Source organism: Ictalurus furcatus, chromosome 7, assembly GCF_023375685.1.
Source record: "Ictalurus furcatus strain D&B chromosome 7, Billie_1.0, whole genome shotgun sequence".
Classification (NCBI taxonomy): Eukaryota; Metazoa; Chordata; class Actinopteri; order Siluriformes; family Ictaluridae; genus Ictalurus; species Ictalurus furcatus.
Window position 1 is genome coordinate 9,398,701 of NC_071261.1, and position 12,496 is coordinate 9,411,196.

Genomic DNA, 12,496 nt, shown 5'->3' on the forward strand with positions numbered 1-12,496 from the left:
ACCCTGGAGGACTTGACACTAACGTGATCATCAGTGGCATCCAAGATTTGTTTTATCATGAAATGAGATATTAGTTAACTGTCTGTTTTTTAAAACTTCTTTCATCATTATGTCGGTCTATTATCATGTTGTTCGACTACCTGTTGATAGTGGTGCCCGTGGGAATAATGCTGTGTTCAGCTAAAATTGTAACTCTCGGGATTTTTCGACCAAAGAAAACACCCCCTTAGCTCAGAATTCCTACTCAGACAGTCAGGAAAGTCTCCTCAAACCCATGTTCAGCAGGTGCCATCAAATCAACATGGCTGCTCACTGCGTCTAGCACTTATTTACTTTTAAATGAGTTACGCTGTGTATACTAGTCTTTTCTTTAGCTCAGTCGACATACAGACATGTTAGCTTGTTAAATCTACAAAACTTACTACAGTTAATTGTTTTGAGGACGTAAATATACATCACTCATCACAATTAACTGGCTGGATTGTTGCTAACAAAAGACATTGATATACATCAGATTCCAAAGTTTCAACAACATCATGCTCCTCATCACATAAATGATGTGCCACTATTTTTTTTTATACCATATGTTTGAACTCATTGATATTTTTCTCCTATTAAACGTCAAACTACACTAGTAATGTCACAATAGCATGGCAGAAATGCTCATTTTTCACAGGAATAGCGAACATACAGCACAAACTGCACCTGAATCACATGTCCACCTGACTGGACATGTAACCCAGGAAATTGTGTTTTTCTTCCATGACGGTAGATGGCGCTATAAACAAACTGTACTCCATTGTGAGTGCATATGAGTTCCGGCGGAAAGAAAGGCAGAGTTGATATTTGTAAAGATGGCGCTGGCTAGTGTGTTGAAGAGTGAGTGTGCGGATTTTGAACAGCCTTTTACGTTTGGCTGTGGATTTAACGACACTGCTGTCGGCTTCGATGAAACTTCAGGAGACCGTCTCAATTTCACGCTGAAACATTTTGAAGGCGAAGAAGATGGAATTGAAAGAAAAATTGAGTTTCTTCACGGAACAACCACCTTAGCGTTCAAAGTGAGTTACAGTCGCTGTGTGGCGTTAGCTAGTAGCTAGTTATCTCTAGTAGCTGACAGTCGTTGGGCATATTTGTAGATTTATAAAGTGTATAGTGTTTTAAAAGCTAGCTAACACTTTCTAGCTAGCACATTCTGCAGTGGCACTTGCTCTATCTATCTATCTATCTATCTATCTATCTATATATCCATCCAGCCAAGCAGTCGAAACACTATAAAATTTGAGCCACTTTTTTGATTTCTCATTTGTGTACAATGAACCTGAATACATCTTCAGTATCGTAAGCAAACCGTTTTTCTTATTCATACGCTTTGCTGCCATATCACTGTAAGCGTACATCTTAAATGGCTTCGTATTCCCTACATCAGTGCACTATGAGCAGTATGAAGTATTTCGTACTTGCGCCTTATCTAGTACACTTGGGTTCAGTAGGGAGCCATTTTGGGATTCAAACTATCGCCCTTGATTTTATGCAAGTTTAAATCCTGCTTTCATAGAAAAAAGTTTTTTTCTGTTTTCTTTAGGAAATCCTTAAAAAAAACTTAAACACTTCAAATATTAATTTGATCGACACAGATAATAATAATAATAATAATAATAATGCACTTTGCTGATGTAAATGTATCTAAACCGTGAAAGTATGTAATGTTTATATCTTAAGTGTCTTCCCCCACCTGATTTAATAGTGCAATCTGTTGTAGCGTCGTTAAATTATTAAATCTGCGTCATTCCGTGTAACGGAATATCCGAATTACTCAGTCAGCTCGAGACAGAATCGTTCATTTGAATCGATTCTTTCGAATCAGTTCAAACCTGTTTTATACTTATGCATTAGGTGTTGCGAGACAGAGACTACGTTTACATGGACAGCATTAATCTAATTATTGACCTTAATCTGAGTAAGATAATGTGATTAAGGTGTTTACATGAGCCGCTTTTAGAATACTCCAATCATGTACCCGTTTTACTTGTTATGGAACATAATTAGATTAACAGCCCGCGTCATTACGTCACCGCGCCATGCCGACCGACGTCCCTCCAGAATTTCACATATCAACATACAGTTCGTCTTCGTTATGGTACCGTATACAGTTTTGGGTGTTTTTATTTAATTTTTTTACAAACGCTTTAAGTGCAGTTAATTATTTGTCATGCTGTACGTGCAAATAGACAACTGCTTCAAGCCGTATAGACAACTGCTTGAAGCGGTGGGTGTGTCCCAAATCGCGTAATTACCGTCTATATAGTAGCCTAGATACATGTATTTTTCCCCACTACAGGCCTATAGTAGGAAAGTATGCGATTTGGGACGCAGCCGAACTCTTGTTCGCCGTAAAACTGCCGTGTGTGATCGTGCCCTGTCGCAAAATGTGGTGAAAACTCCCACACGACGTTCATAATGTGATTAAGGTGTTTACATGTCACTACTACACGTCCATAATGCGACTAAAACAGGAGTACTCCACCTGTCTTAATTAGATTTTTGCTTACTTCGATTATGACCTTAATTAGATTAAGGTAAGTAAAAATTGCTGTTTACATGGTAGTTTCTTAATTAGAGTATGGTCTTAATCGGGTTAAGAGTGGATTATTGTTGTCCATGTAAACGCAGCTAGAGAGAGGGTTTATGGGTAGTCGTAGTGTGTCTCTTCTGGCCGCCTTCTAGTGAAAACTGTTTGAAACGTATATGGAACCCTCAAAGAAAGCAGAATAATACTGACATTATAATATTTTTGTCTGACTCTAAACCTAGCATCCTTTCAAGGGAATTGGTTTGTTTACTTTTGTGTATTTGACCCCATTGCCCTCTCCTTTGTAGTCATTTGCCATTTTCCACCCTCCTACTAACTTGGGTGGATGAGGGCTAAAGGCTGATTTTAACATGATCTGATGCATATGCAGGTCATGACGACAATCATGACGACGGGAGTAAGTTTTAGAGTAATGGAGCACGTTTTTAAAAAAAAATTGTGTGTGTGATATATAATATAAAATATAATATAATTTTTTTTTTTTTACACACGGCTGTGCATGAAATAGCTGAACATTAGTTTGATTTGCAAACCAGATAATAAGGATGTTTTGGCTTTGATGTGCCATCTAGTGGACGCTTCTTTTAATCGTCTAGATATGCAAGTAAGTATGTGAACAATGCAGCTCACTTAGCAGTTGAGTGTGGTGAAAGTATAGTATATTGGCACCCTAACAGTTATGCATATTCAGGAAGGCTGAACATACTTGGAGGAAAGCACTATTTTCCAGATACATGAGCTCACTCATGCTCACAATTGGTTAGTGTCTCTTTGAGTGACAGAGGAGAGAATAATGACATCCCTTCCACACAAAGCATGGGCGACTTCACTCTCTTGAACTCCCGACTCCTCGGTTTTGACGTTAATGATGGGGCAGATACTTTTCTGTTGTGCGACTTTCAGCCTTGGTGAGGACCATTGAGCTACTGGCTTGGCAGTCTGTTCTGCGGCTTTGTGTGCTGAGCCCAGAACGAGTCGATCCCAAAAACCACTTTGGCGAGAATGAGGTTTTGTTGTATCGCCTGTTTTAGCGTGTGACAATTATGAATATATTCATGTACTCCATCAGGGCTCTACAGTACAACCATTTCACTTGCATTTGTGACTGAAAATTACTTTGTGCGACTGTGAATAAAAATTTAGGTGCACCAGTGCAAGTGATCCATTCGGAGTTGTGTAATACAATCAGAATAAAAACTGTAGGAAGTCTAAAATGCATCTACACCGAGCAACAGTTCCTTTCACACTGCTTTTCATCACCTCAGTCAACTGAACAAGTGTGTCAATACTGCAAAGAAGCCATTATGATGATGAGTAACACTGAACATCATCTGCTTCTCTCAACTTCCCAATGCCACAAACAGCCATCTTTTATTGATCACGCAAAATGAACTTAACCTGCGACTGTGACAGGCTTGTGTAGACACAGCGGTGTCGGGGGAGTCAATTAATAATAACTCTAGTGCTACAAGGTTGGTTTAATTCAAACATGTTTATTAAATAATTCCTCAGCAATCATAATCAAGAGTACCAACTGTTCAGTCTGTAAACGTACAGTATGCTGCAGCTCTTCTTTCACCAACTCTAATACACAGCTCTATTCACTTTATTTAAACTCATGGTTGCCAGATATCACTAGAAAAGTCAACTCCAGCTTCCATGTTTTGATTTAATCTCCCCAGAACATATTAGCAGACATGGACACTGTACTGGGGGAACCCATCTAAAACTGATAAACAAACAAAACTAAAGCTTCTTAAATGTAAAGACAGAAAACGTGCTTAGTTATAAATAAATAATTTAATGTAAAATAATAGATATTATAATAACTGCATAAAATATAAATAAAATGTGATGAAATAATGTTTAATTACTGTGGGTTGCATTTAATATCAGTTTGACATTAAGCTTAGTTTATTTCCTTAGAAAGCTATTAGCCTTTTTCCTAATATGGATAATTTTTGTGTTAGTCTACTTTTAATTAGGACTCTTTATTGTTTAAGATATTTAAAAATAAATATTTCATGCTTGTTTATCAATTAACCAACAGTATTTCTCATTGCTATCATTTTAATTCAATTAACAGTGACCATGAGCAGAGAGCTTACATTTAACTGTTTATGATAGACCTCCTGATTAAAGCTTAAACAAAAAAAGATTGGTATCTGGACCGGTTTCGTCTGTAAAAATCCTGATCGGAGCATCAGTAATAAACAACATTAAACTAAAGCGCTTTGCATTTGACGGGTAAATGAACTCACCCAATCACATCCTATGTCAGATATATACAATATACACAGAGTAGTTCGAGAACTGACTCCAGCCCAGAACCATGACATGTCTAATGTCTAATAGTGTATCTTTAAATATATTTAAGAGGAGCAGACTTCAAACACTGAACATTGATGTTTATTGTATTTGTTTACAAGGTGGAACAGGGTAAGAGTTGGTTTTTTTTTTTTTTTGCATACAGTCTGTAAAATTAACTGAAAATATTAAATTTAGTTTATGAGAAGGTAAATTAATGTGTCATGGCTCACACCATGTTCATAAATTCTGTCATAATTGACCAGCTCAAGTTTTCTCATGCCTGCTTGTTATATTGTGGCACATTAATGTTGCCATCGCTAAATTTTTTAAATTTTTTTAATTTTTTAAATAAATCTTTCAGTCCAGAATTCCGAAACATTTATAAGTGTGGTGTACTGTTAGCATGTTGGTACCATCTAGTGGTCAAAAGGGTGAAGTGCAACTATCAATGCACTGTGTCCTAGTGGATGCTGTTGCATTTTTCAATGTGTTTTTGAATAAGTAGAGCCTATTTTTTATTTATTTATTTTTTAAAATCATTATCTTTGTGGGATGAAATGCATGTTCCTGAGTTTTATTTGTTTAATTTGTAAAATCACTTGTTGATTTTTGGTTTCTCTCAGTTTCAGCACGGTGTCATCGTAGCGGTGGACTCCCGAGCGACAGCTGGTTCGTACATCGCGTCTCAGACAGTGAAGAAGGTCATTGAGATCAACCCATATCTACTGGGTACCATGGCAGGCGGAGCTGCTGACTGCAGTTTCTGGGAGCGCCTACTGGCGAGGCAGTGCCGCATCTATGAGCTGCGCAACAAGGAGCGCATTTCCGTAGCGGCCGCCTCCAAACTGCTGGCTAACATGGTGTACCAGTACAAAGGAATGGGTCTGAGCATGGGAACCATGGTCTGTGGCTGGGACAAGAGGGGACCAGGTAACTACAATGTGTCTTGCCTTTTAGAATACCTAGTTCAAGTCATGATGGACTTCAAATGGAAACAGTTTTGTTAGGGCCAAAAAAAAACCCTGTGAATTACATCACAAGTAGTGAAATAATATGGGATAATTTAATGTAACTGTCACAATATAGTCCATTCCTGGGTTACTTCAGGTAACAAGCTTAAGCTTTACCCTGAAACCTTTGTAGTTTCCATTCACACACAATACACATGTAGCTTGTGTCTTGAACCGACCTCCATTCTTTTAAAATATTATTGAAGCGAGGTCAAAATTGAGGTTAAGGTTATTCTCGTGGTTGATTATTTTCTTTCAGTAATTGTTTGAATGAAAGCTATCACTTGTTTGCCAAGGCTTAATAATGCCAAAATAGTTGGTTTATGATTGGAACAGAAATTATGTTGCAGTTTAAAACATTGGATAAGTCTACTCAGGATGAAATCTGTTCATGGCTTTAGAATAAACTGGAATAAACCATCCTTTCCAGCATCATCATTATTTAATTTTTTTTTTATTTTACCACCAGATGGCGATGCTTCTTCCTGTACTAGTGCAACAATCCTTGTGTCTCAGAGATTCGGGGGCAATAAGACAGTCAGTCCTCGAGAGAGAACAATCTCACAGTCGACATGAACGCACTACGGCGCCGTAATGGAAATCAATCCGCTTGTGACCGTTGTGTTGCATTATGATGGACACTGGTTCTCTAAGAGGACAATTGGGACATGTCTATAATCCGATTGGCTGGATCGATAGGGTTTATGCAGCGCCCGTAGTCACTGGGGTCTCTTAAAACATTCCTTTTTATTTTGACACACTGTTAATCTGCCAGCCAATTGGGAAATAATGGTTGCATAAAAGCTTCAATGGCAACGCCTGTCTCTTAAACAAGATGTGATTATGATTTACACAACATTTGTCTTCATTAAGTCTCGATTTACAAGAAGAGTCATTAAGAGCAACGCTCATGTCTACTACACTTTTTCCTGTCTTTTAGTCCCAGTATGAATAGGGAAAAAAATTTATCCAAATATGACACCATTTGCTAGGGTTAGAGATCATTGACGTGAAGTTCTCATGTATAGAAAAGCATGTGCTCTTGAAGGCAGAAAGAGCTCAACCACTAAGTGCTTGTCACCTGGCCGATGAAAAAGACTGAGACCCACGAAACGTTCCAGTCTCACCGCCATTGACTCCTGTTTACTTTTACAAGGCGTCAAATTCAGGTGCTTTTTGCAGCCGTTCACGCCAACTTGCTTCCGATCCGTGCACCGTCTGAGCTTATTGTTTCCTAGTTGTGTCACCCTCATCACACTCTCCCAACTTCATTCTCCATGTTCACGCACACCGCCATTATGTAGAATGGGTGACTGCAAGCTGCCTTTGTTGTGAAATGACTTCAGGTGTTTGGGAAATGTGGAGAGACGTATGGTTTTATCTGTGATTGTATCCTGAAGTGCTCTTACACAGCTTTCCTGAGGAGTCCTCATGCATTTCTGAAATGAAAAGGCTGTCTTTTTTTTTTTTTTTTACTTTTTTTTTAAACATTTTTTTTGCCAGTCTAGCAAATTACCCCAAGTAGTCAGGGGACTGTAACGATTAGCGCGCTGGGGTAACGATGCGTATAGAAGGTGCAATTTGCCAGTTGAAAGCCTTTCTGAGCTAAAACATTTAAAGTCTCTTCCAGTAATAGACAATCCTTAAATAGTCAGTGATTGCCTGACGTTTGCTAAAAGTTCTCTAAGCAGGCGGTCTGACTTCAGCCAGCGTGCATCTGCCGTCTGTGTGTTGACCGCGTGACGGACTCGTACTCATTACTGCCCCATCTGCAGCTCGGCTCTGGCTGAGGACAGATGGGGCACTAGTCACCATTACCGATCTGTGCTCGCTGTACGTGTCTCACTCTGGAGAATATGCAGTGCCATGCATCCTATCCTTGTTCCATAACCTTTACTGCTGACCTGTGAGGGGGGAATTGGGTCAGTTATGAAACCCCTAAATAATTCCTCTTCTGTAATGTAACGGAGTAAGGTCTGATCCTCAGGTATGGATCAATAATTAATTTGAGTGTTTTGGAGAGATCAATATCTCAAGCCCTGGTACAGACTTCTGTGCTGTATCAGCAGCTTGTACAAGGCTTGTTCAATCTGGGCAGACAGTAGAAGCGTACTCAGTCTTTCTTTCCCCTCCAATGCTTGTGTTTGAAGACACAAAAATCTGGTCTTGGCTGTCGGAATCGTAGACCGATCCCAGGAACTGTGAGGTGGGAATGCCACTGTGCCATTGACATACCAATCTCTCTCTTTTGCAGGGCTCTACTATGTGGACTCTGAAGGGAACCGTGTGTGTGGTGATATGTTTGCTGTAGGCTCAGGTTCTATGTACGCCTATGGAGTCCTTGACAGTGGCCACCGCACTGACCTGACCATCGAGGAGGCCTGCGATCTTGGCCGCCGTGCCATCTACCAAGCCACCTTCCGTGACGCCTACAGTGGTGGCCAAGTCAACCTTTACCGTGTACACAGTGAGGGCTGGGAGAGGGTCTCGCAAGATGACGTACTCGCGCTCCACCATCAATTCCAGAGTCAGAAAGCCTAGTGAGAGGAACGGGTTGGGAGGGGTGGGATATGACAGAGGGAAGTCAAAGGTTCTGAGGGTTTCAGGGTTAACATGAAGAGTACAGTTAAGAGAGCAAGTGGAAGAAAGGCATGTCTAGGGGCACAACTCTGGTCTTGGCAAGCCTGATTTAGTACATTATGATCACTTCTTTCTTCTAACACAACAGTTAAACTTGGAAGAATTGTGGCAGTGAATCAGATAGGGAACTGGTTGGGACCCTAGAAATGCAGAAGTTATGCTACTTTTTGAATTTGTGCTCTCTCTGTCATTCCACTGTAACCTATTTACCACAGTCTCTTTGTTTTTGTTTTGCAATATATAGTTACATTTATTTAGTCAATAGCTCAGTGATATGACCTTGTCAGGCATACCTCATGTTTGGTGTGATTGATATTACACATTGCATCCTAGTGGCCATATTGAGCTGGCCAGCTCTGTCAAAGCTCTGTCAAATTACTTCACTACATAACCGTTGTTAACACTTGCAATAAACCCTGGAATTGTTTTTGTTACTTGTGGTGTTTACTTGTTTCTTGATTTACCCCCTCCCCTAAATACTCATAGGCGTCTACATGTGAGGTTGAGTCATTTGTTTTGTCTAGAGATGCGTCAGTATTGATATTATTGGTCCAAGGCCATTTTGTTAGTCGGTTACTCATTTCGGTACCAGTTTTCGGTCTGGTATCAACACATCCTTAGTTTTGTCCTTTTGTTTTTACTGTAATCTTTTTGCTCATTTTTTTTGCTTTCTAATGTTTTTAGTACATTAGTAAAACACTTCGTGAGACACCTTTTTTTTTTTTTTTTTTTTTTTTTTTTAAACTTGTTCCAGGAGACTCCTGTGCATTTGTTTAATTGGTCTGGAAAAAGATCTATTAAAAAAAAAGAGAAAATCACACCCTGTTTTGTAACCCATTATTTATTTTTGTCTATTAACGTGCTGGAACAAAATGGAGCCAATATTCTAAGACCCAGTGTTAAATTTGTTTCTCTTTAACCAGTGAGGATTTTAGCCTTGTTAAAAGTTCCCTTCTCTTTCATTTTAAATTGATTAATTTTTTTAAAAATTTTTTATCTCCATTCTCTTCCACAATGTTTATGTTCCATGCAGCTCCTTAACCTTTCCAGCTGCCCATACCACCAGATCAGAGGATACACACTAGGGTATCACCCTTGGGCAGTTACAAATTTCAAATCTGAATAGTGACAAGATTTGAGAACAAATTGGATTTCAATAGAGGTAAATGAACAGCCTCTTTTCCACTGCGCTGCTTCGAGAAAATGAAGAGCGAGAACTGTTCACTCATAACAAGACTGCAAATTGAATATGGTAATGAGTTTTTCAAGGATTAATGTGTAAGTGAAACATCCGCAATAGCCACGTATGGGAAACTGGTTTTGTGTAAATTTTAGATTTTGTGCTCAGCACTCGGGCGTGTTTAATACAACTCCTAACATAAACAGCATTTAAATGGTTTGCTTATTTAGCCCTTCTGTTAACATTTCATGAATTAGTGGTGAGTAACCAGGTAGTTTTGTAAAGATATGGCTATAATTAACAATATATAACAAGCAGCCATAAAATTATAATCAGCTGCCTAATATTAAGTAGGTCCCCACCTGTGCTGCTAAAACAGCTCTGACCTGTTGAGGTATGGACTCCACAAGACCTTTGGAAGGTGTGCTGTGGTATCTGGCACCAAGACATTAGCAGCAGATCTATTAAGTCCCGTAAGTTGAGAGGTGAGGTCTCCATGGATCGGATTTTTGTCCAGCACGTCCCACGGATGCTCGATCGGATTGAGATCTGCGGAATTTGGAGGCCAGGTCAATACCTTGAACGCTTTGTCATGTTTCTTAAACCATTCCTGAACCATTTTTGCTGTGTGGCAGGATGTGTTATTCTCTTATTATGAAGGGGTGTACCTGGTTTGCAGCAATGTTTAGGTAGGTGGTACGTGCCAAAGTAACATCCACATGAATGCCAGGACTCAAGGTTTCCTAGCAGAACATCGCCCAGAGCATTACACTGCCTTCGCTGGCTTGCCTTCTTTCCATACTACATCCTGGTGCATCTCATCCCCAGGTAAGCAATGCACACTGATCGGTGTACAGAACCAGTTGCGAATGGCTAGAACCATGTATTCCTAATTCAGCATGGTATGGAGTTTTCCTTTTATTTTTTTTATGGCCAATTTATACCACATATAGATTCCCAACAAGCCTCTAATGAATCTTTCATGTATACATTCACTGTCCATGTTAATAGGAATACCTGTGTACCTGCTCATTTATACACTTATTTTCCAATTTTCTTGTGAGTTTATTTAAGCAATCATGAGTTATACTCGGAGTAAATTAGGCTCCGCCTTGCTAAAATTGATTGGCATGTGGTGGTGATATTGCTTTCAAATCTCAACATGTTTTTCATAATTACTGAGTTTCACTCTGCTGTCTACCATCTTGTACGTGTGTGCACTCATGCTGAGACTTTTTAACAAAGGGATGAAGTACTGTTTGTTGATTTGCAGTAAATGTAGCTGAACCATTTTCTTGTTTACCTCTCACAGATGCTCAATTTTGGGCAGCTTGCTATCTTCCCACCATGCTTCTCGTTAATTTATTAGCCATTCCATCTATGTAGTGCTTTCCAAAGTTTAGGGTTTTGTCTAGGGTAGGCCTAGGATTATGGATGGGAATAAAGTTGGGTAGGGTTAGGCTTTCCCCATGGTTAGCATTGGCATACAGTTGTCCTAGAATTAGGTTTGTGCTAGGGTTTTAATCTGTTTTCTGTTTTTACCATTTTCTTTCTGTTTTCAAAGTAATATGCTCTAAAATTTCCGTGTCCTTTTGCAAGAAGGGGAATATACCAACACAAGCCACCTTACCCTGAGACTTCTTGCTAGGTCTCCAATAGCAATATGGAGGCAAGTGTCCAAGGGTTGTTGGACTCAAATCCAGTCTTGTATTCTAGTCTGGTCTGGAGACATTTTCTGAGTTGACTTGGACTTGTATTTGACTTATTGTCGTTTGTCCTTGGCCTTGTTTCAGTCTTTGCATTGGTCTTGCTAAATATGTTCTTGGTCCCAACCAAGAGTTTGTAAAAAAGAATTAAATCTTTTCACAAAGTTTGACAAGAAGTAGTTCCTTCTTCTAGAACACAGTCTAATTATTGGTGCAATGACAGATATGTCATGGTGGAATCTGGCCACTCAACCTTCCCTAACCAACACCTTTGCCCCTCCATGCGCCAGGGGCTCGTGCGTGTGCTAAAAGCTTCTCAGCCTTTTGCCTAAGATCAAGTGTATTATCTATCCTTCTCAGTTTAATATCTGTGATAACCTCAATATGAGGACTTCATATTACATGTTTTTAGATTTTTAGTACAGGATGTCTGAAGACGGGGTCTGCTCCATCCACTTCACGCATTGACCTGGTGTTACGGTGCCTTGAGGAATGGAACACCTTCTACAAATGCTGAAGAAATGGTACTGTTTTCTTGTTGACCACTCTCAAAAGCTATCTTTGTTTGGCTTGTTGTCTTCGCACCATGTTTCTCATTCATTTATTTAGTTATGTAAATCTCTAGGTTAGAGTTCACTATGGTTTGAGTTGGGCTAGGGTTAAGGATCGTCTATGGTTGGTGTAGGATTGTGGTTTGACCAAGGTTAGGGTTTGCCTAAGGTTAGGGTTCTATTTGTGTTAAAGTTGGTTTAGATATCTGTTACCTAGGGTTGGCTTTGTACTATGGTTAAGTTTGTCCTTGGATTGGGGTTGAACTAAGGTTAGAGATTGCCTTAGTGTAAACTTTGGCAAGAGTTAGGGCTTGGCTAAGGATAGTCATGTCTTTCTATAGCCAGAGCAATCTTCCCATAGACTAATAATGCAAAATATGGGAAATAAGCCTGACATAGGGGTTCTAAGTCATGTGTTTTTATAACAAGACCGACATGCTATAATGCAAAATATCTAAAATCTTAAATATAATGCAATTTCAGAAATTAGTTTCAAATTTCACTTA

The 12,496-nt window shown here is 39.4% G+C and overlaps 1 protein-coding gene and 1 non-coding gene across 3 annotated transcripts; both read left to right on the forward strand.

Moving 5' to 3' along the window:
• The first annotated feature begins 827 nt into the window (after positions 1-827).
• psmb5 (proteasome 20S subunit beta 5) lies at positions 828-8,987 on the forward strand. 2 transcript variants are annotated; one of them, XM_053628283.1, is made up of 3 exons: positions 828-1,061; positions 5,527-5,833; positions 8,168-8,987. In XM_053628283.1, the coding sequence occupies exons 1-3, from the start codon at positions 855-857 to the stop codon at positions 8,452-8,454; spliced, it is 801 nt and encodes a 266-aa protein (XP_053484258.1). In that variant the 5' UTR covers positions 828-854; the 3' UTR covers positions 8,455-8,987. The 2 variants fall into 2 exon arrangements, with proteins under 2 accessions (XP_053484258.1, XP_053484259.1); XM_053628284.1 differs by lacking the exon at positions 828-1,061 and adding an exon at positions 1,730-2,140.
• Positions 8,988-11,747: 2,760 nt separating this feature from the next.
• LOC128610857 (U2 spliceosomal RNA) lies at positions 11,748-11,945 on the forward strand. The gene has a single exon (XR_008386458.1). It is a non-coding gene; the product is annotated as a U2 spliceosomal RNA (small nuclear RNA).
• The last annotated feature ends 551 nt before the right edge of the window (positions 11,946-12,496 follow it).

Bases quoted from the DNA above. Each gene is read 5' to 3' on its own strand.
- psmb5 (XM_053628283.1), top strand. From the start codon at position 855: ATGGCGCTGGCTAGTGTGTTGAAGAGTGAGTGTGCGGATTTTGAACAG. The intron at 1,062-5,526 runs GTGAGTTACAGT...GGTTTCTCTCAG, and splicing joins CAACCACCTTAGCGTTCAAA to TTTCAGCACGGTGTCATCGT. The intron at 5,834-8,167 runs GTAACTACAATG...TCTCTTTTGCAG, and splicing joins CTGGGACAAGAGGGGACCAG to GGCTCTACTATGTGGACTCT.